The 27,751-nt window shown below is 42.3% G+C and overlaps 1 protein-coding gene across 1 annotated transcript in view; it reads right to left on the reverse strand.

The window, feature by feature from the left end:
• The window catches only part of PPEF2 (protein phosphatase with EF-hand domain 2), a 30,216-nt gene continuing 2,465 nt past the window's right edge, over window positions 1-27,751 (reverse strand). The window contains exons 2-16 of the mRNA XM_070948643.1: window positions 27,297-27,424; window positions 25,880-25,937; window positions 22,823-22,992; window positions 20,218-20,332; window positions 17,293-17,339; window positions 14,124-14,290; window positions 12,555-12,591; window positions 12,111-12,260; window positions 11,224-11,466; window positions 8,765-8,950; window positions 7,514-7,659; window positions 6,438-6,544; window positions 3,910-4,079; window positions 1,165-1,252; window positions 1-185 (exon numbers count right to left, since the gene is read on the reverse strand). Of these exons, the coding sequence (XP_070804744.1) occupies window positions 1-185; window positions 1,165-1,252; window positions 3,910-4,079; window positions 6,438-6,544; window positions 7,514-7,659; window positions 8,765-8,950; window positions 11,224-11,466; window positions 12,111-12,260; window positions 12,555-12,591; window positions 14,124-14,290; window positions 17,293-17,339; window positions 20,218-20,332; window positions 22,823-22,992; window positions 25,880-25,937; window positions 27,297-27,424 (1,997 nt within the window). The remainder of the gene's footprint in view (window positions 186-1,164; window positions 1,253-3,909; window positions 4,080-6,437; window positions 6,545-7,513; window positions 7,660-8,764; window positions 8,951-11,223; window positions 11,467-12,110; window positions 12,261-12,554; window positions 12,592-14,123; window positions 14,291-17,292; window positions 17,340-20,217; window positions 20,333-22,822; window positions 22,993-25,879; window positions 25,938-27,296; window positions 27,425-27,751) is intronic.

A 27,751-nucleotide genomic window follows, 5' to 3' on the forward strand; every position in this document is an offset into this window, starting at 1 on the left:
TCACTGGGAAACTGGTTGTTTGACCAGGCGGAATGCCTCGAGGAATTCGTTGAAGTCGATTTTCCCATCCTTGTTGAAATCAATGCTGCGGGCCAAATCGCGGATGTTTTCATCGGAGATATCAATATTCATATGGGAACTGAACAGCTTCCAAATTTGATTGAACTCTTCGAGACAAATAAATCCTGCAGGATGAAGGCAAAGAACACAATCTTTCTTGGGGTGGAGAGGTGGGAAATCACAGCAATAGCACTTCTATGGCTCCAATTATGTGATTTTTTTTAAAAAAAATTCTGCCACTTTTTAGATGTACTTGGTTCGCTAAAAAGAGACTTGATTCTGAGATTGCAGTTGCCATCTTGACTTGGCACGTGTGGTCATCCTGTTTCTCTGTTTAGGCAAGGAAATATTCCTGAAACCACGACTCAAGAAACGCCTGGTTATTTATCCCAAAAATGCTTTTTCAGGAGGCATTTCTGGTTTTTTTCTTTGAAGACGTTTTGCTTCTCATCCAAGAAGCTTCTTCAGCTCTGACTGGATGGTGGGGAATAGAAGGATTTATATTCCCTGCACACAGCTGGTGAAAGCATCTTTGGGACAATGATGACCTGGATGACTTGAGAATCTCTACAAAGTTTTTAGCTATACAATTTGGGACGAACACCCTTGGGAAGGCGTGGGAGTAGGAATGGTTTTCCACAGGAAAAAATTTCAGACTACAGGAACCATTTGCACTACTCGGGTGACCCCGAGGACACAGATAAACCTCCAAGTGCTTCAACGACCCTCAAAAAGGATGCAAGGAATATAAATCCTTCCATTCCCCACCATCTAGTCAGAGCTGAAGAAGCTTTTTGGAGGAGAAGTGAAACATCTTCAAAGAAAAAAAAACCAGAAAGTCCAGTTGCCTCCTGAAAAAGCACCTTTGAAACAACCATGGATGACTGAGAATCTCTACAGATCCCTGGTTATTTAATTCCTTATAAAATCAGCAACAACAACATTGTCCTTGCCTCTGCTGGTGTATTATAAAATGCTGGGATAGAAGTTAATACTACTGTACCCTCCACATGCGTATAAAACCATCACACTTGGCTTTGTACACAAATAATCACTTTGGCTATTAAAAAAAGGAAATCAGCAGATAATAAAAGGCATTTTTACCTGAGCAATCGGTGTCAATCAGGTTAAAGATCGTCTCCAGGTTGGATAAGTTTCGGTAAATGCTTTCCAGCAAACTCGACTGAAGGCGCTGAAAGAAACAAGGCTACTGTTCACGCAAAAGTCCCTTAAATCTTGTTTTCAAAACATAGCTAGAATTAGTCAAATATGCTTAACATAGGATAAAGATATGACCTTGAAAACGTATTTATGTCTTGTGTGCATCTATGGAATGATGGTTCGTCAGCCTCACTGGCTGCCATACTGTCGCCAAATTCCATGGTTGGCAAGAAATTCCAGGAAGAGGAAGAGAAGGAGAAAAAGAAGGAATAACAAAAGTTGGAAGGGGCTTTGGAGATCTTCTAGTCTAGCCCTCAAGCAGGAGACCCTATGCCAATTCAGACAAACAGCTGTCTAGTTTCTTCTTAAAAGCCTCCAGTGATGGAGCACCCACAACTTCTGAAGGCAAGTTGTTCCACTGGTTGTTTTTGCTGATAGGACATTTCTCCTTAGTTCTAGGTTGCTTCTCTCCTCCTTTACTTTCCATCCATTGTTTCTTGCCTTGCTTTCTGGTGCTTTGGCAAACAGGTTGACCTCCTCTTTTTTGTGGCAGCCCCTCAAATATCAAAACACTGTTAACATGTCACCCCTAGTCCTCCTTTTCACTAGACTAGGCATACCCAATTCTTGCAACCGTTCTTCATATGTTTTAGCTTCCAGCCTCTAATTGTCTTTGTTACTCTTCTCTTCTCTCTTTCCAGAATCTCGACATCTTTTTTATATTTTTTATAAAAGAGCCTTGGTAGTACAGTGGTTTAAGGCACCCTGTTATTAAGCTGGTTATTAAGACCAGCTGCCTGCAATTACTGCAGGGTTCGAATCTCGCCAAGGCTCAAGGTTGACTCAGCCTTCCATCCTTTCTAAGGTAGGTAAATTGAGGACCCAGTTGTGGGGGCAATAAGCTGACTTTGTATAAATATACAAAAGGATGAAGGCTATTGCTGAGCACATTGTAAGCCGCCCTGAGTCTTCGGAGAAGGGCGGCATATAAATCAAATTAAAATATATATATATATATGGTGGTGACCAAAAACTGGGTGCAGTATTCCAAGTGTGTTCTTACTAAGTCGTTATAAAGCGTTATTAATACTTCACGTGATCTTGATTCTATCCCTCTGTTAATGCAGCCTAGGATTGTATTGGCTTTTTTGACTGCTGGCTCATATTTAAGTGATTGTCCACTAGGACTCCAAGATCTCACTCACAGTTGCTGCTACTAAGCTAAATTTCACCTGTTTTGGCCTAGGCTCCCTTAACAAGCAGGAGGCAGGAATAGATCCCGGCAAAACCTCTTTTATTTACGCGACGGTGAATTTTTTATTAATTTTATCTTTTTTTAAAATTATAATTTTTATTAATATATTCTATACACCAATACCCAAATAAAATGTACAATCCTGCCACCATGGTATAATGTGATTACATTGTCCATAAATATAAAGTCATTCATATGTCCATAAATATAAAGTCATACATACATATTAGCCATCATATATATACATCATCATATATCTATTCTATCCCAACTTTTCTGGACCCAATCATACCATAGTTTCCAACTATTATAAAATTCTGAATCTTTTTTATCATTGATCAATCTAGTTAATCTATCTGATTCCGCACACTCATTAATTTTATATATTATTTTCAAATCCATCGGTAAGTATTGATTTTTCCACTCCTGCACATACACTAATCTTGCTGCAGTAATAATGTGAATCAACAAGAACCATATATCTGAATTTAACATTCAAAGGTTTTGCCCCCAATAGGAAAATCTCGGGCCTTAATTCCAAATTAATCTGTGTAATTTCCAAAATCCATTGCCGTATTTTTTTTCCAATATTTAACCGCCTGCGGGCAGGTCCACCATTGGTGAAAATAAGTTCCATTACTATAACCGCACTTCCAGTTCACGACTGTGAATTACCTTCATTCACAGTCAGCAAGGTTTGTCCAAACAGTTTTTCAAAGGAATATTTCTCAACACACCTTATCTCGTTTGGCAAGCTGCCACGTAACTTCTTTCCAACCGCAGTACAAGGCAAAACTTGGCACAGAGTCTCTTAGAGTCACGGAATGAACAAATTGTTTCCTGCAAAATCCCCCTCTCCCTGTTCACTCCTCTTTTATTTCCTATGGGAGGGGCCAATCACCTCCAAGGCGGTGCTTTACTCCCGAGTCGACCCTGCTTTCTGAGTTGTTCTTGTCTTCTGGCAGCTCTGCGCATGCACTCACTGGGAACGAGCTCCAGCTGTTCCTCTGCCTCTACTGTCTAACTCCCTCTCTGCCTCCGACTCAGAGCCCTCGTCCGATCTTTCCCCAGCCCCCAGGACTGGCCCAAGTTCCTCCCCAACCTCCTCACTGTCCGACTCTGCTGCCAGCTCTGCTGGCTGCCGGCGGGCCACAACATCACCTAATAATCTGTACCTGTATGTTTGATTTTACTTGCCTAAGTGTAGAAGGACAACATGGCTATTGATAGGTGCAGTGGTGGGTTGCCCCCGGTTCGGACCGGTTCGCAAGAACCGGTAGTAAAACCAGCGGGAGGCCTCACCCACCAGCCCGGATGTTGTCATCGGCGAACTGTGCAATCCCGTTGCAAACCGGTAGTAAAGGTAAGTAGAACCCACCCCTGGGTACGTGATGCTGGTTCTCTTCATTTCCAGAGACTCTCTAGTGCATTACCTCTTGGATGGAAGATTTCTCTTCCGTCACGATGTCTCTGAGCCATGTCTTGTAGTCCACCTTTCCATTGGTCAGTTGCAATATCAGATGTGGTCTCAGCATCCTCCATGGCAGTCCCAGCTGGAGGACCGACTCGATGGCCTTTGCCCAGTCGTTTACAGTGATGAGGCCTGTGAGAACACAAAAATAAATTGTTTCAGAATGACTTGGTGAAGGACCAACATTATAAGTACGGTAGTCCTTGAGTTATGACCATAATGGATCCTCGTTTTGGTGGTCGTAGGGTGAATCGGTGATTTTTAAGTAGCAGGGTTGTTAAGGGAGTACGGCAGTCGTAAAGTGAATCAGTGGTTCACTATGGGCATAGTTTGGCTGAAAATCAAAAATAACCCAGTTTTCGGCAAAATTACTACCACCAATAGCCTCCCACCGGCCAGTACGCTCTCATAGAGAGGGACTCCTCCGGGTGCCGTCAGCCAAACAGTGTCGACTGGCGGCCCCTAGGGGGAGAGCCTTCTCTGTGGGGGCACCTACCATCTGGAATGAGCTCCCCCCGGAGATACGGAGGATCCCGGATCTGCGTTCCTTCCGCCGTGCTGTGAAGACCTTTTTATTCCATCAAGCGGGCTTGGCCTAATCTCTTCCCTTTTTAAATATGTAAATTTTAATCTGTTTTTAAATTATTGGGGTATTTTAATTTGTCTGGGCCAAATAATTTAATTTGATTTTATCGGGTTTTTAAATTTTGTGTATTTATGTATTTTATTGTTGGCTGTTCACCGCCCTGAGTCCTTCGGGAGTAGGGCGGTATACAAATCAAATAAACTAAACTAAACTAAACTAAATTGTTGCAAAATACAGTCGCATGGCTGCAGGATGCCTCTAACAGTTGTAAATCTGCCAGGTTACAGATTAACAGAGTTGGCAGGGACCTTGTAGGTCATCTAGTCCAACCCCCCGCTGAAGCAGGAAACCCTACACCATTTCTAACAAATGGCAGTCCAGTCTCTTTTTGAAAGCTTCCAGTGGTGAAGCTCCCACAACCTCCAAAGACAAGCTGTTCCATTGGTTGATTGTTCTTTCTGTCAGAAAATTTCTCCTTATTTCTAGGTTGAATTTCTCTTTGATCGGTTTCCATCCATTATTCCTTGTCTGGCCTTCAGGTGCCTTGGAAAATAGCTTGACCTCCTTCCTTTCTGTGGCAGCCCCTCAAATATTGGAACACTGCTTATCATGTCTCCCTTGGTCCTTCTCTTCACTAGGCTAGCCATGCCCAGTTCCTGCAAGCGTTCTTCCTATGTTTTAGCCTCCAGTCCCCTCATCATCCCTAGGTCTGGAGCAGTGGTGGGTTCCTCCCGGTTCGGTCCGGTTCGGCCGAGCCGGTAGCGGTGACGATATGACGTCACCAAACCGGTTCTCCCCCCCCGCCCTCCCACCCACGTTATTCTTACCTTTTGCTTGGTCCCACCCCCAATCTATTGCTGCCTCCTGAGTCCCAGCTGATGACTAGAGGGAAAAAAACTGTTTAAACTCTTGCCGCGGGGCTTCAAAGGGCTGTCCTACAGCTGATCAGTGTTAAAAGCAAACAAATGAGTCGGGTCGTAAGTGCGAGGACTGGTCGTAAGTGCGAGGACCTTCCAGAAATGACTCTGACCAGCTAGCCACGCCCACCTAGTCACATGACAGCCAAGCCACACCCACAAATTAAGCCACGCCCACAGAACCGGTAGTAAAAACAATTAGAACCCACCCCTGGTCTGGAGGTGGCTGATGAGGAAGAGGAGGAACAGCTGGGTCCAGTGCCTGATGCACAGAAGGCAGAGGAGAGGAGAGCAGTGGAAATCTATGGGCTGATCCTTGGGACAGCGAAGCCCCACCCTAGCTCTGGGGATAAAAGGCAGGGGGCGGAGATGAATAGATGGCAACTATTCATCTTCCAGCTGGATGGACTTGTTAGCCTGCGTTGAGAGAGAAACTTTTTGCCAGGGCTGCTGGCGCTCCTAATAAAGGAATCTTTGAGTTAACTTCAGAGGGTTCGTTGCGTTTGGAGAGCTGGGTCAGAACACTCAGACTGTTGGGAGCAATAGGCTGACTCTGTAAACCACTTAGTGTTGTATGAAGCAGTATATCCTTTCATCCTTTCTAAGGTAGGTTAAATGAGGACCCAGTTGTGGGGGCAATAAGCTGACTTTGTATAAATATACAAAAGGATGAAGGCTATTGCTTAGCGCATTGTAAGCCGCCCTGAGTCTCCGGAGAAGGGCGGCATATAAATCAAAATTAAATAAAAATAAAAATTAAATAAATAAATATAAGTCTAAGTGCTATTGTTATATGCCACTTAGTGGCATAGAAATATGATTAAATTAAATTATTAAATTAAATTAAATTAAATTAAATTAAATTAAATTAAATTAAATTAAATTGCTATCGCGGTGGCATCAAAAGTCTGCCAAGGTTTTATGGGCAGGGAGCCCATCTCGACTTTCTGACTGCTGTCCCCAAAAATGTCTTTTTCTTAGCCTTACCTATGTTCTTCTTATCGTAGCCCCTGAATGCTGCAATGAGTTCTGACCGGTGAGCAAACAATTGCTCCTTTAAAATTTGGTACGCTGACTCCTCCACTCGGCTGGTCCTGGGAGAAAAAAGAAAAAAAATTATGCCACGTAAAATCACACGAGAACGAAAACGTTCAGACTGTGCCCTTTCGGGATGACTAGCTTTGGGAAACTGATCACAGAACAGAGCCGTCCTTTGTTCACTGGAATAAATCAACTGGATTGTGGTTTGTTTCTTTGTTTGTTTTTAAAAAAAACTCTTTTCTTTTCCCTGAATTATCATTTAATTTTCTCTACAGATAGTTCTCGACTTACTGCTGGTCATATAGTCCTAAAAAGGGTCCTTGGTGGTTTTCTTGTAGACATTTTGTCACCCAAACTAGGTAACATTATCACTGCTAGTAGGCAATGGTGGGATTTAGCCGGTTCAGGCCAGTTCTGGCAAACTGGTAGTTAAATTGCTGGCTGGCTCCACCTCACCCTGCACTGCCCTGCCCTTTCCAAGAGTCCCCATGTGCCCCATTTTGGCTCCCAGGTAAGTGCAGGGAGGCCTCCTAGGCCCAAAATGGGGCATGGGGGTGTACGGCATGCCCCCCTGCGGCCCATTTTCACTCCCAGGAGGCTTTAGGGAGGCCTCGTAGGCCCAAAACGGGCCACGGGGAAGGGGCAGTGTGCCCCCCCAATGGCCCATTTTTGCCCCCAGAGGGGTGCAGGAGTCCAAGTGCTGCCTGCCACACCCCTTGGCCACGCCCACCATGGCCACGCCCACCTAGTCAGTCATTAGGGCAGAGAACCGGTTGTTAAATTATTTGAATCCCACCAGTGCTAGTAGGAAACGGATTTGCTCTCCCCTACTAGCACTGATGATGTTACCTAGCTGGCCCCCTCTCTGCCTCCGACGCAGAGCCCTCATCAGAGCCTTCCCCAGACTTCAGGACTGGCCCATGTTTTTCTCCAACCTCCACACTGTCAGAATCTACTGCCAGATCCACTGGCCACTGGCGGGCCACAACAGGCTATAACAACTGTACGCAATGCTGGCTTACCTTTGAGTTATGTTCAGTTGGCGGGATACTCCTTTGGTGGTTTGAAACTGGACAAAATGAGGGATGAGGTCAGGTCCCAGTTTGATGTAGGCACCCCGGTTACTGCCCACTGAATAATAGTTTGAAGCCGAAAATATGGTGATGACCTTGTCAAGACAAAACAGAGTACAACAGACTTAGAGCAGTCCCCATGTTAAGGTCTCCAAAAATCATGTGTTAATCTTTACTTTGGTTTAATCCACATTGGTGGTGGCACGAAGCTCAGTGGTTAAAGACACTGAGTTTGTCAGCTGGAGAGCTGACAGTCCGGGTTCGAGACCCAAGTGCCGTGCAACAGGGGGCGCTCCCGTGCCTCATCCTAGCTCCTAGTAGCTCGCAATGATGCAAATGCGAGTAGATAAATAGGTACCACTTTGGTGAGAAGTTAACAGTGTTTTGTGCCCCTCGGCATATAGTCATGCTGGCCACGAAGTGTCGTCAGACAAAAGCTGCTTTCTTGGCCAAAAAACAGAAATGAGCACTGCCTACTAGAGTCAGACACGACCGGCCAAGGGAAGCCTTTACCTTAATCCACATTTGTGCATTGTTTGATTTTGATTCTCTGATTTTGTTATTCTGTGATTTTGTGATTCTGTGATTTTATGATTTTGTGATTCTTTCCTTTTGTGATTCTGATTCTCTGATTTTGTTATTCTGTGATTTTATGATTTTGTGATTCTTTCCTTTTGTGATTATATGATTCTCTGATTTTGTTATTCTGTGATTTTGTGATTTTGTGATTCTGTGATTTTGTGATTCTTTCCTTTTGTGATTCTATGATTCTCTGATTTTGTTATTCTGTGATTTTGTGATTTTGTGATTCTTTCCTTTTGTGATTCTATGATTCTCTGATTTCATTATTATGTGATTTTGTGATTCTGTGATTTTATGATTTTGTGATTCTTTCCTTTTTTGATTCTGTGATTCTCTGATTTTGTGATTCTTTCCTTTTGTGATTCTGTGATTCTTTCATTTTGTGATTCTTTCCTTTTGTGATTCTCTGATTCTCTGATGTTGTTATTCTGTGATTTTGTGATTCTGTGATTTTATGATTTTGTGATTCTATTATTCATTCATTCTGTGATTCTATGATTTTGTGATTCTGTGAATTTATGATTCTATTCCCCATGCACTTTTGCCATCCAGAAGCTTTTACTGATATCCTGCACCTCTCCAGCAACACCCTAAACACCGGTCCTCCCCTGAGCCTACCTTCCGATTGTGGTCGACTTCATAACCCTCCGGCTTGCATTCATGAGAGCGGATGATGAACTGCAGGCGGTGTTTCTGCAAAAACGAATCCGTCACATCAGGCCCGAAGTAACAGCCTCCGCCCCTTTCTAAGTTATCTGTGCATCCAGGTTTGGAATCAGGGTCACTCCATAAAATATCTATCACCTATAAGCAAAGTCACAGACAGGAGGTTTTCCAGTTGCTCTATTTTAATTCTGTGCACGAGTCAGGTATGTAAGTCCACATTCAAAACAAATGTCAGCAAGGAATAGCGTCAACATTAGAAATTCTGGAGTTTTGAATTTTTATTAGTTTATCAAAATCTAAAATACAAAAATACGAAGGAAAAAAAAACATGAAAATAGGGGGAAAATAGGGGAAGGGGAAAAAAGGAAAAAAAAATCTAGGATCAAGGTGGGAAAGAAAGAAAAAAGCATTCACTTCCAACTCTGTTTGGTGCATAATAATACATCCTAACAACAAATGTATTTAATCAGCAAAACCCCAAACCAAAGCTTCGTTTTTTCCCCCCACTTCAAGCACAACATCCAAAAGTGATTCCAAGCAGAAACAAATTTAATTGCATTCTTTTCTTTAAACAAAGCTATCAGTTTTGCCGTCTCTGCTAACTCCGTCACGTTTTGCAGCCATTCCTCCATTGTGGGAATCAAAGTACCCTTCCATTCCTGTGCACAGAATATTCTTGCTGCCGTCCAGGGGTGGGTTCTAGAATTTTTTACTACCGGTCCTGTGGGCGTGGCTTATTTTGTGGGTGTGGTTTGATGGTCATGTGACAATTCTTTAGGATTTAGCAGAGGTACTGGTCTACCAGGCTTTTAACTGCTTGCAGAGCTGTACCGATCTACCCATTTGTTTTTGGAGGCACCCGGTCTACTCATTTGCTTTTGGAGGCACTGGTCTACCACCACACTGCCTTTTAACACTGATCAGCTGTAGGGCGGCCCTTTGAAACCCTGCGACAAGAGTTTAAACAGTTTTTTTCCTTCTAGCCAATCAGATGGGACTCGGGAATGCAGTGAATAGATTGGGGGTGGGGCCAAATAAAAGGTAAGACTAACGTGAGGAGTGGGGGCAGGAGGGCCCAGCTCCCAAACAAAGAGAACCAGTTCGGTGACATCATATCGTCACCACTACCGGCTCGGCCGAACCGGGTCGAACCAGGAGGAACCCGCCACTGTTGCCGTCACCATGTATAAAGTCAAAGTTCTATTTTATTTTATTTAAAATCCAGAACCTCAGCAAAAGGTCATATGATCACCTTTTGCGACCTTTGTCTAACAAGCCAAGTCAATGAGGAAGTCAGATTGATTTAAGAACCGGATTACTGATTTATCAACTGCAGTGACTCACTTAACAACCGAGGCAAGAAAGGTAGTAAAACAGGACAACACACTTAACAACAGAAATTTTGGGCTCCATTGGGGTTGTAAGTCGAGGACTACTACCTGCATACAGTAAATCATGGCTCAGATCTGTGTGACATGAACCTAAACTCAGATTGGTGCAGGGTTGTCATATGATCCACCCTGTCAGCATGATTTCCTCCATTGTAAAAGAGATTGTTTCAACTTCTTAGAAAGAGAATCTTTTTTTATTACCCCTACTCTTTGACTCCCTTAGCTGTGGTTGTATTGGGCATGAAGAATCAGGACCATTTGCTGTTGATTTATTGCTCCTGCCTCTACACAAGAATCTGGTCAACTAATAGTCAGCACTGAATTGGCGGCAGATAAGAATTAACAGAGTTCAAGAAAGGTCGGACTTAGGGTCACCCCTAAGTCTAAAGAGCACTTCTTGCAACATTGTCTGTTAGGTACTAACTTGCAGTTGGTGAAATGGATTGCTAAATTTGCGGTAAAGTTGATGGAAAAAAGGACAAAGTTGGTGCAGCAGAATGTGGTAGATTGTAGGAAAGACCATTTGATCTAATAATGTAATTTTAATAGTAGTTTTAAGACCGATTGGCTAGAGGCAGGGGTGACATTATAATATAATTTTAATCATATTTAAATTGTATCTCAAATTATTGTATTTTATTCCGATTTCATTTTAGATCGTATTTTATTCTAATTGCATTTTTAAATCGTGCGTTATTCCAATTTCATTTAAATTGTTTTACCAAACTTTTGTAATGATTTGTTTCTGGAACTCTGCACTTTGATATGGCCCAAGGGCTAATCAATAAATAAATTCATTCATTCACTGAATTGGCGGCAGATAAGAATTAACAGAGTTCAAGAAAGGTCGGACTTGTACGGCTGGTGGGAGCGTAATGACTCTAGGCTGATGACTGTCTTGACTCCACCCACAGGCTCTGCTCTTTTTCTCCTACAGGTTGGTCGGCTATTGCTACCTTAAGCTGGGTTCATTGCTACTTTTCTGCTTGCTGGGATTTCGGCAGTTCTCCGAATGCTTACCTGTTCAATGTCATCATCATCATCGTTTGTGGATTCACTTGAGTCCTCTGAATCCAGAGATGAACTGGGTCCGGAGATTTTCTGGATTCCAGGTGACTTGCCAGCGGATTTTGAATCTTCCTGGACTGACTTTTGTCCCCCTTGGGGGATGCTGATTGTGGAACCACTCCTGGTTGGTCTGCTACCTTCAGATGCAGTATAGTCCAAAGTTCTTCTTCTCTTTGGTGTTAGCACAGAGGGAATCTAAGTTGAGAAGGACACCAAAGGAATATACGTGACTTAGAACGGCGGTCACCAACTGGTGGTCCACGGACCACTTGTGGTCTGCGAGAAAATTTTAGCGGTCTGCAGAAAAATTATTTGCATTTTTTATATTGAACTAAATCAGGGGTCCTCAAACTACGGCCCCTGGGCCAGATACATGCAATGAACGCTTGTGTTACTGCAGAGAGTTTCCCCCTTTGGGGTCTTTTTGTGCGGGTCGGAGGGGGGCAGAAATTGGCACCACAATTTTGAGAGAAGCTTCCGGTTGGGGGAGAGGGGAAGCACGGCGTGCCAGGAGGAGACTCTATGGCAAGGGCCGGGTTTTCCGGTCAGCTCCACAATTGATAGGGCTTTTGGTTAGGACAAGTAGAGGAAAAAGGACAGCGCACTAGGAGGAGACTCTATGATGCGGGAACCGGACTTCCGGTTGGCTCCAGAATTGAACGGGAGGCTTCCAGTTAGAACCTTTGTGGCTCGTTGATGGTTTAAGGTTGCCGATCCCTGGTATAGGGTCTCCTGGATGAGCAGTGGGTTGGACTAGAAGACCTCCACGGTCCCTTCCAACTCTGTTATTCTGCTCTGTTCTGCCACAAACAAAAGCAGGTTCGCTTCTAACGCCATACCTTACATCTCTCAACTTTGGCTAGCCGTTCTAAATCGGTCTTATCGGATATGCCTCCATGTACGACCAGGACCTTCCTGTCAATCAAGGTTGCCAAAGGGATGCTGCTAAAAACGTTCTTGATCACCGTCAGGAGTCTGTGGGCATGATCCTAGAGGGAAGAGGAGCAGAGTGCAAAAACTGAGACGCACAGGACGGGGCAGGAGTGGTATTCACTTACCTTCGCTACCGGTTCACAAATGTGAGCACGCGCGCATGCGCAGACCCTTCCGCGCATGCGTAGACCGTTGAAAACGGGACGTGATAATGTCCGGATGGGTGGGCGGAGCCTTCCACAGCCACTGCTACCAGTTCGCCCGAACTAGATAGAACCGGCTGAATACCGCCACGGGTACAGGGTCACCCGACAAGACAGAAGATGCAATAGGTAGGTAAACCGGAGTACCTTATATTTCCGTGTCACTTCCTTGGTGAACCCGTAGCTAGAGGCAGAAGAGAAGGGAAGGTTTTAAATAGATGCCTCAGAAATAGAGCAAAACAACGACAATATTAAAAGTGGCACAGGTAGTCCTCCACTTACAACAGTTTGTTTAGTGACGGTTCAAATTTAGCACGACACTGAAAAATGGGACTGATGACCCGTTTTTTCGTAGTTACGAACTTGGCAGCATCCCCATGATCATTTGACCAAAATTCAGACGCTTGGCAAGTGACTCATATTTATGACCTTTGCGCTGTCCCGGGTTCATGCGATCCCCTTTTATGACCTTCTGACAAGCAAAGTCAATAGGGAAGCTAGATTCCCTAACAACCGGGGTTTCTAACTTATCCACTGCAGTGAGTCACTGAACAACTGTGGCAAAAAAAAGTCAAAGAATGGGGCAAAACTCACTTAACAAATGTCTCGCTTAACAACAGAATGTTTGGACTCAATTGTGGTTGTAAGTTGAGGACTACCTATACTTTCGACTTATTTTCAGCCCTACAAGATAAATCAGACCAAGAAACCGATGTCATGAAGGAGGGCAGTAGTTTTATTGGAACAGATACAGTAACAGAATCTTGCAAGTTGGAATGGGCTTCCCTCCTCTGTTCTTTTATCTTGGTATGAACTAGGGAAGGGCTTATCTGGGACACTTTCTGTTAGAAATTCTGTTTTATATAAAGCACCACATAGAGCAAACAAAGAGAACAGTCACCATGTGCTTTACTGCTCAACTACTGGTATATTACTGTAACAGGAAACAGGAAACTCTCCTCAGAAAATAAAGAAACCATAGATTGTAACCATAGATGCACACTAAACACTGCCATCTACTGGTTGAATAATTCTGTAGTTGTTGCAATACATTCTAATGTATATATTCCAACACTTTTTCAGGTTATTTTCTTGGCCATGGCTCAAGATCCACTTATCTTGCTAACAGTTTTTCCTCCTATTCATCCAGGTTATTTTATTCCCTATAGCTTTTACAGAAAGCCCTCAACTTATATCAGTTTGTTTAGTGACTGTTTGAGGTTTATGAAAACATTGAAGGGTACTGGGCCAAGGACACATCTTTGGGGAACCACACGCTTCCCTCCATGTCAGGGGTGGGTTCTACTTGCCTTTACTATCGGTTCACAACAGGACTGCTTTGCTTGCGTGTGTACGTGCTCTTCTACGCATGCGCAGAAGCATTTTGGTGACGTCGGGGTCAGTGGGCGGAGCCTCCTGTCGGTTTTACTATCGGTTCTATAGAACCGGTGCAAACCTGAGGCAACCCACCACTGCTCCATGTAGATGTCGTTCCATTGGGCACCACACATTGGATGTGGTGGGTCAGTAAATTGCGGATCCATCTGGTAGGGATGCCGTCTATCCAACTCACACACACACACACACACACACACACACACACACATTCACACACTCCTATGGCCACCCCACTCACTCTCAGTACCTCTGTGGCTTACAAAGATAAACAAAATAAAAAATAGATTGCCGTTTTGGCAAAGGTTTTGGGTTCCATACCGGAAATTGATCATATAGTCCTCATGGTTTCCTCTATTCAGGTGGACCTCTTTGGGGTAAATCAAGAGGAAAATGAAGATAATGATCAGGATCTCAATGGAATGCGGGCCTCGGTCAACAAAGTCGCCGTTGAAGACATACAACTTCTGCGGAGAAGGAAGTCCGTTCTGTAAGGAAGAAAAGATCCCTAAAATTAAACTTCAGTAGGACGGCAAGATTAGGAGACAATAACACAACAATAATAGTAGCCAAGACGATAGATATGACGCCAGAACTCTTCCTTCTGGGTATAGTAAGGGTAATTACAAAAAAGAAGAAATATATTTTATGGTACACATACTAACGGCAGCGAGGTTAATATTCGCACAAAATTGGAAGTGCAGAGAGAACCCACAGGAGGTAGAAATAATTAACAAGATATTGACCTGTGCAGAAATGGACAGGTTAACAATGGAGCTCAAAGATAAAGATGAATCGGAATTCTATGTAACCTGGAATACATTTTATAAATGGCTAGAGAAAAGGAGGAATGTAGGGATAGGGAATTAGAAACAGAGTGAAGGAAAGGGGAGAAAAATAAATAAAATAAAGAAATATTAGATAGGAATAAATTGGATTTGAATAGGTACGAAGGGAAGATGTATGTAACTGAAGTGTGATTGAATGTACAAAAAGTATATATGGAATATGCATGATATTATGTACTATTATGTATTATGACAGTATTTATTTATTTATTTATTTTATTGAATTTCTATACCGCCCTACTCCCGAAGGACTCAGGGCGGTGAACAGCCATGAAATAAAACACATACATATACAAAATTTAAAATCGAATAAAATGAATTAAATAAATTTGGCTGAATTGATATCCATAATTTAAAATACCCATATTTTAAAATACAATAAAAATTTAAAATTTACACTTAAAAGGGAGAAGATTTAGGCGAGGCCGGCTTGATAAAATAAAAGAGTCTTCAGCTCGCGGCGGAAGGTGCGCAGATCCGGAATCCTCCGTATCTCTGGGGGGAGCTCATTCCAGATCGTCGGTGCCCCCACAGAGAAGGCTCTCTCAGTATGTACCAGACAAGTTGCACCAAGTCTAACATTTTTAAATTATATATTTAATAAAATTAATTTTAAAAATAATAATAATAGCCTTTATTGTTATTGTACACAGAAGTGGGTTTGACATAATTTTACCATTGGTTCGCCGCGCACCAAAAATGTAAGCGTGCGCATGCAAGCTTGCTTTGCTCACATGTGCGCCTTCCATGCATGGGTGCGGCCTTCCGTGCATGCGCTTGGCTTGCGTACATGGCTTGCACACATGCGCGCGGCTTAGAAAATGTGGCTAAATAGGACGGCATAGCATCGGGGGTGGAGGCCACCTGCAGGTCGCCACTACCGGTTCGAACAAACCGGTCTGAACTGGCTGAATATCAGCACTGATTGTACATCATGTATACTGTACAACGACAAGCCCCCAAGTGAGCCTTAATCGGTGGGGCCCCTGGGTGATCTCTGAGTCTGATATTTTCTTGCAGATGTTTCATGATCCAACTAGATATCATCATCAGTGCGAGAAGGGAGTGGAGTTTCCTCCCTGTTTATGTACAGGGAGTGCAGGGGTATCAAACACAATTTCATTGAGGGTCACATCAGGGCTTCGGTTGACCTCAGGGAGCTGGGTGGGCGTGGCTGGCTGACTGAGTGGGTGTGGCCAGCTTGATGCCACTCCCCAACTGCATGTTTCCTCTTCACACTGGGTAGACCGAGCCGTAACCACCCAGCCCCAGGGGTGAAATGCTCCCGGTTCGGACCGGATTGCCCAATCCGTTAGCGATGGCGGCGGGTGGTTCGGAGAACCGGTAGCAAAAATCCCTGCCCTCCCCCCCCTCCCGCCCATGCCCAGCTGAGTCACGCATACCCTTTTTTAACTTTTAAAAGTATTTTTTTACAACCTATCTGGCCGAATAGGTTGTAAAATATGCTTTAAAAAGGTTAAAAAAAAAAAGCCTCTGACGATCCCGGCTGAGCCGCGGGATCGTCTGAGGCTGTTTTTTTTTTAACTTTTAAAAGCAATGCTTTTAAAAGTAAAAAAAAAGATTGCACACCACAGCTGATCACTCCCCCCTCGCGCGCTGTTCTACTTACCGCATGCCTCCTTTTGGTGTGCGCTGCGTGCGCGCACCTCGCATTTGTTGCGTGGTGCGCACTGTGCATGCGCAGCCAGCGAATCGGTAGTAAACCAGTTCAGATTTCACCACTGCACGACCTCTTACATTCTGCAGAATAGCCCAGGGGCCAGATCTGACCACTTGGCGGGCCGGATCCCAGCCCGTGGACCTTGTGTTTGATGATATTTTAGGCCACTGTTTCTCAACCTTGGAAGCTTGAAGACGGGTGGACTTCAACTCCCAGAATCCCCCAGCCAACAGCGATTCTGGGAGTTGAAGTCCACCTATCTTCAAGCTTCCAAGATTGAGAAACACTGTTTTAGGCAGTATCTCCATTTCCTTTAAGATTATCTCAGCATTCCATTGCAAATGGTGACTAGAATATGGGAAGTTAGGATGAGTTCATAGAGGGAAGCCTTAAAATCCTGGACAATTTTTGTTTAGTGAAAAGATCCGGGTGCAAATGAGCAACATACACATGAAAATGCACAAACCAATGTAAGAGAAGAAGAGAAGAATATATATATATATATATATATATATATATATATATATATGTATATGTATATGTATATGTATATGTATATGTATATGTATATGTATATGTATATGTATATGTATATGTATATGTATATGTATATGTATATGTATATGTATATATACATACATACATACATACATACATACACATACATATATATATTTGATTTTTTTTTTCCTTTTGCCTGAATGGATTATTTTTCTTTTTTTTTTCAAAAAGAAAAAAAAATGGCCAAAACAGATTCACTGATGCCTGTTGTGTGTTTTATTGCTTCACCGTAGCAAAAATCTAACAACCAGCAAAACGTGCAATTATTTTCTTATACACGGGCTAGGAAGAGTTACCACGTCTTTTCTTGCATGGAAAATTAAGAATTAAGGGTATTTTTTAAATAAAGGTTGGTTTATTTCGATTGCTTTTGACATATCGTCACCCAAGCTCTGCTTACCTTGTAAAATATGTGAAACAAGTCGAATATTTGCCCATGTAAGTCTCCTAATGAAAGAAAGGGAGAAAGTGTTATCTCGGTGAAGAATTTGATAAAATCCTAGAATATATAATTGGGAAGAATCTTTAAAGTCAATTTAATCCAGCTCCTTGCACAGTGCAGGAGTTTTATTTAACATCGAGCAGGACACTGCTGAGCTTGAGAGAAGACTAAGGAATCAACATCCCATAATATTTCCTTATTGCTGTCAACCAGCGGTGGGTTTCACATATTCTTACCACCAGTGAGCACATGCTCACTTTGTACCAGGGGTGAAATCTAAATTTCTTTCCTACCGGTTCTGTGGGCGTGGCTTGATGGTGGTGGGGTCATGTGACTGGGTGGGCATGGCTATGTAACCATGTGACTGGGGGGATCAAAAGAAAGAAACTCACTAAGAATGTCCTGCTGGAGCAGGGTTGGACTAGATGACCTCCAGGTCTCTTCCAGCCATGGGTTTATGTTTGTTTATGTTTTATTAAATTTATATACCGCCCTACTCCCGAAGGACTCAGGGCGGTGAACAGGCACAAAATAAAATACATAAATACAAAAGTTAGAAACATAATTAAAACCAAATTAAATAATTTAGCCCAAGACAATAAAAAATCCCAATAATTTAAAACAAATTAAAATTTCAATTTAAAAATTGAAAGGGGAGAAAATTAGGCCAGGCCGGCTTGCTGGAATAGGAGGGTCTTAAGAGGTTATCCTCTGAAGCTGCGTCTAGTGCCAGGTTTGTAGTCCTTCCTTCCTCTCCTTTTTCTTTCATTCCTTCCCTCCCTTCCTCCCTCCTTCCTTCCTTCCTTCCTTCCTTCCTTCCTCCCTCCCTCCCTCCCTCCCTCCCTCCCTCCCTCCTTCCTTCCTTCCTTCCTTCCTTCCTTCCTTCCTTCCTTCCTTCCTTCCTTTCTTTTTTTCTTTCTTCTTTCTTTCTTTCTTTCTTTCCTTCTTTCTTTCTTTCTTTCTTTCTTTCCTCTCTCTCTCTCTCTCTCTCTCTCTCTCTCTCTCTCTCTCTCTCTCTCTCTCTCTCTCTCTCCGATGTTCGTGCGCCACAGCTGTGATCCTCAGAGCCTTTTTAAAATAACCTTTTGAAAGCGTTTTTTGACTACCGGCTCGGGCAAATAGGTAGTAAAAAAATGCTTTAAAAAAGAATGAAAAAAAGGCTCCGATGATCGCGCGGCACAGCTGTGATCGTTGGAGCCTTGTTTTTACTTTTTTTTTTTTTTTGAAATAATAATGCCATTGCTAGATAAATGATAAATGAGGATAATGATATAAAGATATATACTAGGTTGATAATATGAGAAATATAATTTGTAAAATGAAGCACAAGGGATTTGTAACTGATCGACACACTGTTTGCAATTGTAATGGATGATGGATGTTTTATGTTTTGTTTGTTTAAAAATAAAAAAAATTCCCCCCAAAAAAAAATGCCAGTAGAAAAATAGGGACCACCTTTGGTGGGAAGGGAACAGCGTTCCGTGCGCCTTTGGCATTTAGTCCTGCCGGCCACATGACCACAGGGACGTCTTCGGACAGCGCTGGCTCTTCGGCTTTGAAACGGAGATGAACACTGCCCCCTAGAGTTGGGAACGAGTAGCCCATATGTGCGAGGGGAACCTTTACCTTTACCTTATCTATTTATCTATCTATTTGCTATCTATTAATATTAATATTTATATTATTTATTTTCTCTCTCTCATCTATCTCTATCTATCTATCTATCTATCTATCTATCTATCTATCTATCATCTATCTATCAATATTTATATTATTTATTTTCCCTCTCTCATCTATCTATCTATCTATCTATCTATCTATCTATCTATCTATCTATCTATCTATCATCTATCTATCTCTATCAGTATTTATATTTATATTATTTATTTTCTCTCTCTCATCTATCTATCTATCTATCTATCTATCTATCTATCTATCTATCTATCATCTATTGTATCCATCTATCTCAATCATCCCTGTATATCTATCTAAACTATTAAATTTATATGCACCCATCTATATCTATCAGTATTTGTATTTATATTATTTATTTTCTCTCTCTCATCTATCTATCTATCTATCTATCTATCTATCTATCTATCTATCTATCATCTATCTATCTCTATCAGTATTTATATTTATATTATTTATTTTCTCTCTCTCATCTATCTATCTATCTATCTATCTATCTATCATCTATTGTATCCATCTATCTCAATCATCCCTGTATATCTATCTAAACTATTAAATTTATATGCACCCATCTATATCTATCAGTATTTGTATTTATATTATTTATTTTCTCTCTCTCATCTATCTATCTATCTATCTATCTATCTATCTATCTATCTATCTATCAGTATTTGTATTTATATTATTTATTTTCTCTCTCTTATCTATCTATCTATCTATCTATCTATCTATCTATCTATCTATCTATCGTATCCATCCATCTCAATCATCCCTGTATATCTATCTAATCTATTAAATTTGTATGCCACCCATCTATATCTATCTATCTATCTATCTATCTATCTATCTATCTATCTATCTATCAGTATTTGTATTTATATTATTTATTTTCTCTCTCTTATCTATCTATCTATCTATATTTGTATTTATATTATTTATTTTCTCTCATCTATCTATCTATCTATCTATCTATCTATCTATCTATCTATCATCTATCTATCATCTATCTTATCTATCTATTGTATCCATCCATCTCAATCATCCCTCTGTATCTATCTAATCTGTCTATTAAATTTATATGCCACCCATCTGCAGAGACCAGGTCTCCTTTGCTGGGCCCACGACTGCTATTCTCTTCTTGCAACTCTGCCAAGGGCTCCACCTCCGCCTATTTACAAAAAGTAGACTTACCACACACGGTGATCTCCTCACTGTAGCAGGTAGAGATTCTGTTGATATTTGGCAGCTGGCTGAGATGATGCTCCACCTCTTCGAAGAGTTTTAGAACATAGTAAGGATGAAGCTGCTACTGGGAATAAAGAAAAAAACATTAGAAAAAGGCAGCTGGAGAGAGGTTGAGCCTTGCTCTTCATTACAGACAGTCCTTGAATTACGACGGCAATTGAGCCCAAAATTTCTGTTGCTAAGCGAGCCATTTGTTAAGTGAGTTTTCCCCATTTAAGTGAATCTGACTTCCTCAATGACTTCACTTGTCAGAAGTTTGCAAAAGCTGATTCACATGACTCTGGGACACAGCAACTGTCATAAAGATGAATCTGTTCCCAAGTACCCAGATGTGAACTCTAATCACGTGACCATGGGAATGCTGCAACGGTCATAAATGAGAAAAATGGTCATAAGTCGCTTTTTTCAGTGCCGCAGTAACTTTGAATGGTCACTAAATGAACTGTTGTAAGTGGAGGAACTGCCTATATTTCCAAATGCTGCGAAGAGCAACACGCAGACAAAAAACATGTTTAGTGTATGTGTGTGAATGCACTGGATAGTAGGAAATGTAAATCAACAGTACACCCCTCTCCATTACAGGTACTCCTCAACTTATGACGACAATTGAGACCAGAATTTCCATTCCTAAGCAAGAGGGTTGTTAAGCGAATTGTCCCCGATTTTATGAGCTTTTTTTTTTTTTGCCACAGTTGTTAAGTGAATCCTTCGGTTATTAAGTGAATGTGGCTTCCCCCATTGTCTGAAGGCAGCTGGGAAGGTCGCAAATGGCGATCATGTGACTCCAGGAGGCTGCAACCAGTGTGTTGAGGATCAAGCGTCCAAATTCTGATCACACGATCGCGGGGAATGCTGTGATGGTCGTAAGCGCGAGGAACGATTGTCAGTCACCGTTTTAGTGCCATTGTAACTTTTTTTTTTTTTTGAATCAAATTTTATTATTTTTCCCCCCCACATTCACCTGCATATTTTATGAATATAATATTGGCCATATCATAACTTATACAATTTATCTTATTCAAATACATTTTACTCAGTTACCATTTTTGCCAAAATCTTCTTTTTCCATTTTTTTTATCATATCTTAAAATGTATGCTTGTTTGTATAAACAACATCTTTATTCGCCCTCAAATTCTAATTTCTCTGTTTCTACTCATATTTATTCTCTTTTATTTTTTAACAATTCATTCTTTATCCTAGTGCAGTTACACGTTTGGGGTTGCTTTTCTACCTTCAAACGGTCACTAAACGAAGGCGTCAAGGCCGACTCGCACTTTCACCAATATTCTACTCCGCTTGCAGGTTGACAAAAGGAAGTGGTGAATCTGAATGTAAGAGTGGGGGAAATGGCATCCAAGGTTCCCAGGAGATACTGCTCCCCCCTCAAGGACACCCAGAATAGATGTCCCAGCGTGGCCGGCTGGTTCCCATAACAAAATAAACAGAAGTGATTGGTGGACTGTAATGGACTGTGGATGGCCCGTAGGGAAAGGAAGACTGAATTATGCTCGTTTTTGCGAGGGAAACTCAGAGCTGGTTTTGCTTCTTCTGTGCCAATGTGGTTTATTCAGCAAAATTTTATACTCTTGGTAAAATAATATCCCAGGAGTTTCTTTTTCTGGATTCACCAACTGGACAGTTGACAGAAGGGTTGTAAGTAGATGAGTACCTATAATAGTTGCCTTTTCTTTTAGGAATCTCTGATACATTCCCTTGAAGAGCCACGGTGGCGCAGTGGTTAGAATCAGTGGTGGGTTTCACTTACCTTTGCTACCGGTTCTTCGCGCGTGCAGAGCGTATTTGATGACGTCTGGGCGGGTGGGCGGAGCCTCCTGCCTCTGCTGCTACAAGTTCGCCCAAACCGGGGTGAACCGGTAGCAACCCACCACTGGTTAGAATCAGGGGTGGGTTCTAAATTTTTTTACTACCGGTTCTGTGGGTGTGGCTTATTTTGTGGGTGTGGCTTGGAGGTCATGTGACTAGGTGGGCATGGCTAGCTGGTCAGAGTCATTTCTGGAAGGTCCTCGCACTTACGACCCGACTCATTTGTTTGCTTTTAACACTGATCAGCTGTAGGATGGCCCTTTGAAGCCCCGCGGCAAGAGTTTAAACAGTTTTTTTCCCTCTAGTCATCAGCTGGGACTCAGGAGGCAGCAATAGATTGGGGGTGGGACCAAATAAAAGGTAAGAATAACGTGGGTGGGGGGGGGGTGGGAGGGCGGGGGAGGGAGAACCGGTTCGGTGACATCATATCGTCACCGCTACTGGCTCGGCCGAACCGGACCAAACCGGGAGGAACCCACCACTGGTTAGAATGCAATACTGCAGGCTACTTCTGTGGACTGCTGGCTGCCTGCAATTTGGCAGTTTGAATCTAACCAGGCTCAAGGTTGACTCAGCCTTCCATCCTTCCAAGGTCGGTAAAATGAGGACTCAGATTGTTGGGGGACAATAGGCTGACTCTGTAAACTGCTTTGAGAGGGCTGGAAAGCACCATGAAGCGGTATATAAGTCTAAGTGCTTTGAGAGGGTTGTTCTTCAGTTACTTACTTGATTGTTTCTGAAGGCTTCCAGAACATTAATCGCGTCGTCTGGCGTCAGGGGGAAACCAAGGCGAGGCCCTTTGTAACTGACAGGTACCGCCGTAGACTCCAGTGCTTTCTCCAGTTTGCTCTGTTTCATAGCATCCGTCTCCGACAGGATGCGGCTAATGAACTCCCCTTGGCAGGAGTAGAGCAAAAATGTAAATATTTGCAATTGGGATGGCATGCATTTTTATGATATGGTAGAAGTAAGATACATACGTATTTTCATAGACATTATGTAAGAAATTTATTTATTTATTTTATTTATTTATTAAATTTATATCCCGCCCTTCTCCCCGAAGGGACTCAGGGCGGTGAACAGCCGAGAATTAAAATAACATACAATATAAAAGTTAAGATAATTAAAAATAAATTAAATTAAATGGCCTCCCAATTTAAAACCCCTAGCTATAATTAAAAAAACTAACCCATAAAACCTATTCAGGCCAGGCCGGCTTGCTGAAATAAAAACGTCTTCAGGGCCTTACGGAAAGTGCAGAGATCCGGAATCAGCTGTATTCCGGGAGGTAGCTCGTTCCAGAGGGCGGGTGCTCCCACAGAGAAGGCTCTCCCCCTGGGGGCCGCCAGCCGACATTGCTTGACCGATGGCCCCTGAGGAGGCCCTCTCTGTGAGAGCGTATTGGCCGGTGGGAGGTTATCGGTAGCAGAAGGCAGTCTTGTAAATACCCTGGTCCTAAGCCATGGAGCGCTTTAAAGGTGAGAACCAACACCTTGAAGCGCACCCAGAAGACCACCAGGAGCCAATGCAGCTCGCGCAGGAGAGGTGTTATATGGGAGCGCCATGTTGCTCCCGTAATCACCCGCATGGCCGCATTCTGGATGCATTATTATTAGTATAATAATGCATTATTGTATAAATGCATAAATGCATTATTATTAGTATGGGAGAAGTTTAGAGACGGGGTGAAATGCTCCCGGTTTGGACCGGATCGCCCAATCCGGTAGCGATGGAGGCGGGTGGTTCGGAGAACCAGTAGCAAAAATCACTGCTCCCCCCGTCCATGCCCAGCTGAGCCGCACAATCATCAGAGGCTTTTTTTTCCTTTTAAATGCCTCTGACGATCCAAGCTGAGTTGCCTGATCGGCGGAGGCATTTTTTCTTTTAAAAGTCTCTGACGATCAGGCAACTCAGCTTGGATCGTCAGAGACTTTTAAAAGAAAAAAAGCCTCTGCCGATCAGGCAACTCAGCTTGGATCGTCAGAGACTTTTGAAAGCATTTTTTAATAACCTCTTCGCCGAAGAGGTTGTAGAAAAAATGGTTTTAAAAGTAAAAAAAAAAAATTGGCCATGCCCACCCAGTCACATTACCCCCCCCCACCAAGCCACGCCCACAGAACCGGTAGTAACAAATTTTAGATTTCACCACTGGTTAGAGATAAATACTATGTGAAAATTCCAATATGGTTATCAATAATGGAAGCATTGATACACCCAAATATGGTTAATCTTAGAAATATCTTTAGATATAAAGACTTACTTACAGACATGGGGGAAATGAAAGGGAAACAAGAAATGGAAGAACAAGGGAGTGTGATGGACTGGTATACGCATACGCAAATACAAGCAAGATATGAAAAAGATGCAAAATTATATGGTTTTTATTCAGAAATGACAGATTTGGATAAGATACTCATGGGAACAGAGGATAAAATAATTTTAAAAATCTATAACTTTCTGCTTAGTATGGAATTAGAGGAAGAACAAGTAAAGGAAACAATGATTCCTTGGGCAAAAAATTGTGAATATTCAATTGAGCTCGATAGATGGCAACAATTATGGGAAAGGAACTATAAACTAATAATGTCCACTGCATATAAAGAGAATCAATATAAAATGTTTTATAGATGGCATATGACTCCGGAAACATTGGCAAAAATGTTTAAAGACAAATCAGCTAAATGTTGGAAATGCCATCAATAATCTTATTATCATATGTGGTGGACTTATCCAAAAGCTAAAGATTATTGGAGCAGAATTAAGATATGGATAGAAGAAATGACTCAACAACATGTTGATTTAAAACCTGAGCTGTTCCTATTGGGTATATTACCAGAGAAAATTAGTAAAGTAAATATATACTTGATTATAGATATAATAAATGCAGCGAGGATAGCATTTGCGCAAAGATGGAAAGCAGAGAAAATCCCTTTGGAAGGGGAAGTAATTAAAAAAATCTTAGATTGTGCAGAAATGAACAGATTAATTCTGATGATTAAAGAGAGAGAGGATACGGATTATTATAAGATATGGGGGAAATTTATGATTGGTTAGAAAAGAGATATAGATAAAGATTATGATAATTAAATAAGGAAAATGTTATAAATATTGTAACAGAGAAATGGAAATTATCAAGGAAGAAATGAAGATAAGAGGAGTAATAAAAAGAAGAAGAAGTCACGGAAGAAACATCAAGAAGACACACGGAAGGAATGATGTATTATTATATCTTGGTTTGTTTTAAAAAATAAAAAAACGTTTTTTTAAAAAAATAATAAATATATTTCAGATATTATGCACACGATCCTTTCCCTCAGGAATCAGAAAAGTTAAGATTGTGGCCACTATTATACAGGTAGTCCTCAACTTACAACAGCTCCTTTAGTGACCATTTGAAGTTACGACAGCACTGAAAAAAGTGACGCGACTGATTTTTCATGCTTACGACTTTTGAAGGATCCCCATGATCACGGGATCAAAATTCAGGTGCTTGGAAACTGGCATGTATTTATGATGGTTGAACCATTCCAGGGACATGTGATTGTCATTTGAAACCTTCCCAACTGGCTTCCAACAAGCAAAATAAATGGGGGGGGAGCCAGATTCACTTAATGACCGAAGGATTCACTTAACAATAAGTGATTCACTTAACAACCATGTCAAGAAAGGTTGTAAAATGGGACAAAACTCAACAACTGTATTCCTTAGCAATGGGAATTTGGGGCCTCAATGGTCGTAAATCGAGGACTACCTGTGGATCTATCTACCTAGACATACACTTACTGTCTTTCTTGTTTTTTGGTGTGATGTGGTCCATGAGATAGTCGAAGAAATGGTTGAGCTGCAGAAGATCAAAAGAATATTGTCAAAACCTGGAAGGAAACATACATTTCTTTTCTTTTTTTCTTATTTTTGTCCTCTGGGGCTATCCTCCTTCACCACAACTGTCAAGGAGAGAAGCAACCTAGAACTAGGGAGAAATTAATCAAGAAGAGAAGCAACCTAGAACTAAGGAGAAATTTCCTCACAGTTAGAACAATTAATCAGTGGAACGACTTGCCTCCAGAAGTTTTATGTATTTATTATTTATTTATTGTTTAAATTTGTATAACGCCCTTCTCCCGAAGGACTCAGGGCAGTGAACAGCCAAAATTAAAAGACATATAATATAAAATTTAAAATAATTTAAAACAGAATTAAATCGAATTGGCTTCCCAAAAATTAAAACCCATTACCCTTAAAATAACCCATTAAAATTTTAAGCCAGCCCAGCTTGCTGAAATAAGAAGGTCTTCAAAGCTCGACGGAAGGTCCGGAGGTCCGGGATCAGTCGTATTCCTGGGGGTAGCTCGTTCCAGAGGGCGGGTGCCCCCACAGAGAAGGCTCTCCCCCTGGGGGTAGTCAGTCGACATTGCTTGACCGATGGCACCCTGAGGAGGCCTTCTCTGTGGGAGCGAATTGGCCAGTGGGAGGTTATCGGTGGCAGAAGGTGGTCTCATAAATAACCGGGCCCTAAACCATGGAGAGCTTTAAAGGTGAGAACCAATACCTTGAAGCGCACCCGGAAGACCACCGGAAGCCAGTGCAGCTCGCGCAGGCAAGGTGTCACATGGGAGCGCCAAGTTGTGGGTCCTCCTCCTTCACTGGAGGTTTACAAGAAGAGATCAGACAACCATTTATCTGGAATGGTGTAGAGCAGTGATGGCTAACCTTTTACGTCACCGCGTGCCGACCTGGATGCCAGAAATGGGTCCATCCCGCCTGGACCATGCGGTCTCGCTGGCCGTCACGCCCATGGGAGCCCCAAAACCCGGAAGAAAACGGAAGAACTTCCGTTTTCCGGCACGGATGCATATCTGACAAATAGCTGTTCGTCAGACACGCGTCCGTGTCAGAAACCAGAAGTTTGGGTGCCGGTTCACGCATGCGCGACGGAACGCTGCTCTTCCAGGTTTCAGCGATCCCGCGTGCACCAAGGCCAGTTGACCAGCATCCATGTGTACACAGGAACGCGGACAAGGAGCCAGCGAGGCCGCGCATCCCTCGTGGGATGGTTCTGCGTGCCGCTTCCGGCACGCGTTCCATAGATTCACCAACACGAGTGTAGAGTATTCTGCCTGAGTAGGGGGTTGGACTAGAAGACCTCTAAGGTCCCTTCCAACTCCGTTATTCTGGGAGCTGGTGCTTCCACACACCATACCTTTATATGATCGTGTTCTCCCGCATATTCTATGGATTGGAAGATGCGCCAGGTGCATCTCCGACGCATTTCGAGCCGGGCGACATAACGTCGATACCACCGCTGGATCAGAATAGCTGATTTAATGACTGAGGTAGAAAAAGAGAGCAAAGCTGAAAGCATTTGTATCACGAAGCAATCGCTATTATTTAAAAAGCACAGTTTCATTGGAGTACGTTGTTAAGAATAATGAAAACATGATGAATAGGTTGTGTTTCCCCTCCAAAAAACATCTCCGTTGAAATTCCTCAGATCGTTTTTTGTTGTGTTCCTCTGGCAATGCTTTTAAAAACGGGCACCATTTTGGCTACAAGAAGCCCTTGATTTACTTCAACTCCCAGAATTCCCCAGCCAGTCAGTTACAGGAAGTCCTCGACTTACACAACAGTTCATTTAGCGACCGTTCAACGTTACAA

Source organism: Pituophis catenifer, unplaced genomic scaffold (assembly GCF_029215685.1).
Source record: "Pituophis catenifer annectens isolate HBS135680 unplaced genomic scaffold, rPitCat1.0.hap2 SCAF_8, whole genome shotgun sequence".
Taxonomy (NCBI): domain Eukaryota; kingdom Metazoa; phylum Chordata; class Lepidosauria; order Squamata; family Colubridae; genus Pituophis; species Pituophis catenifer.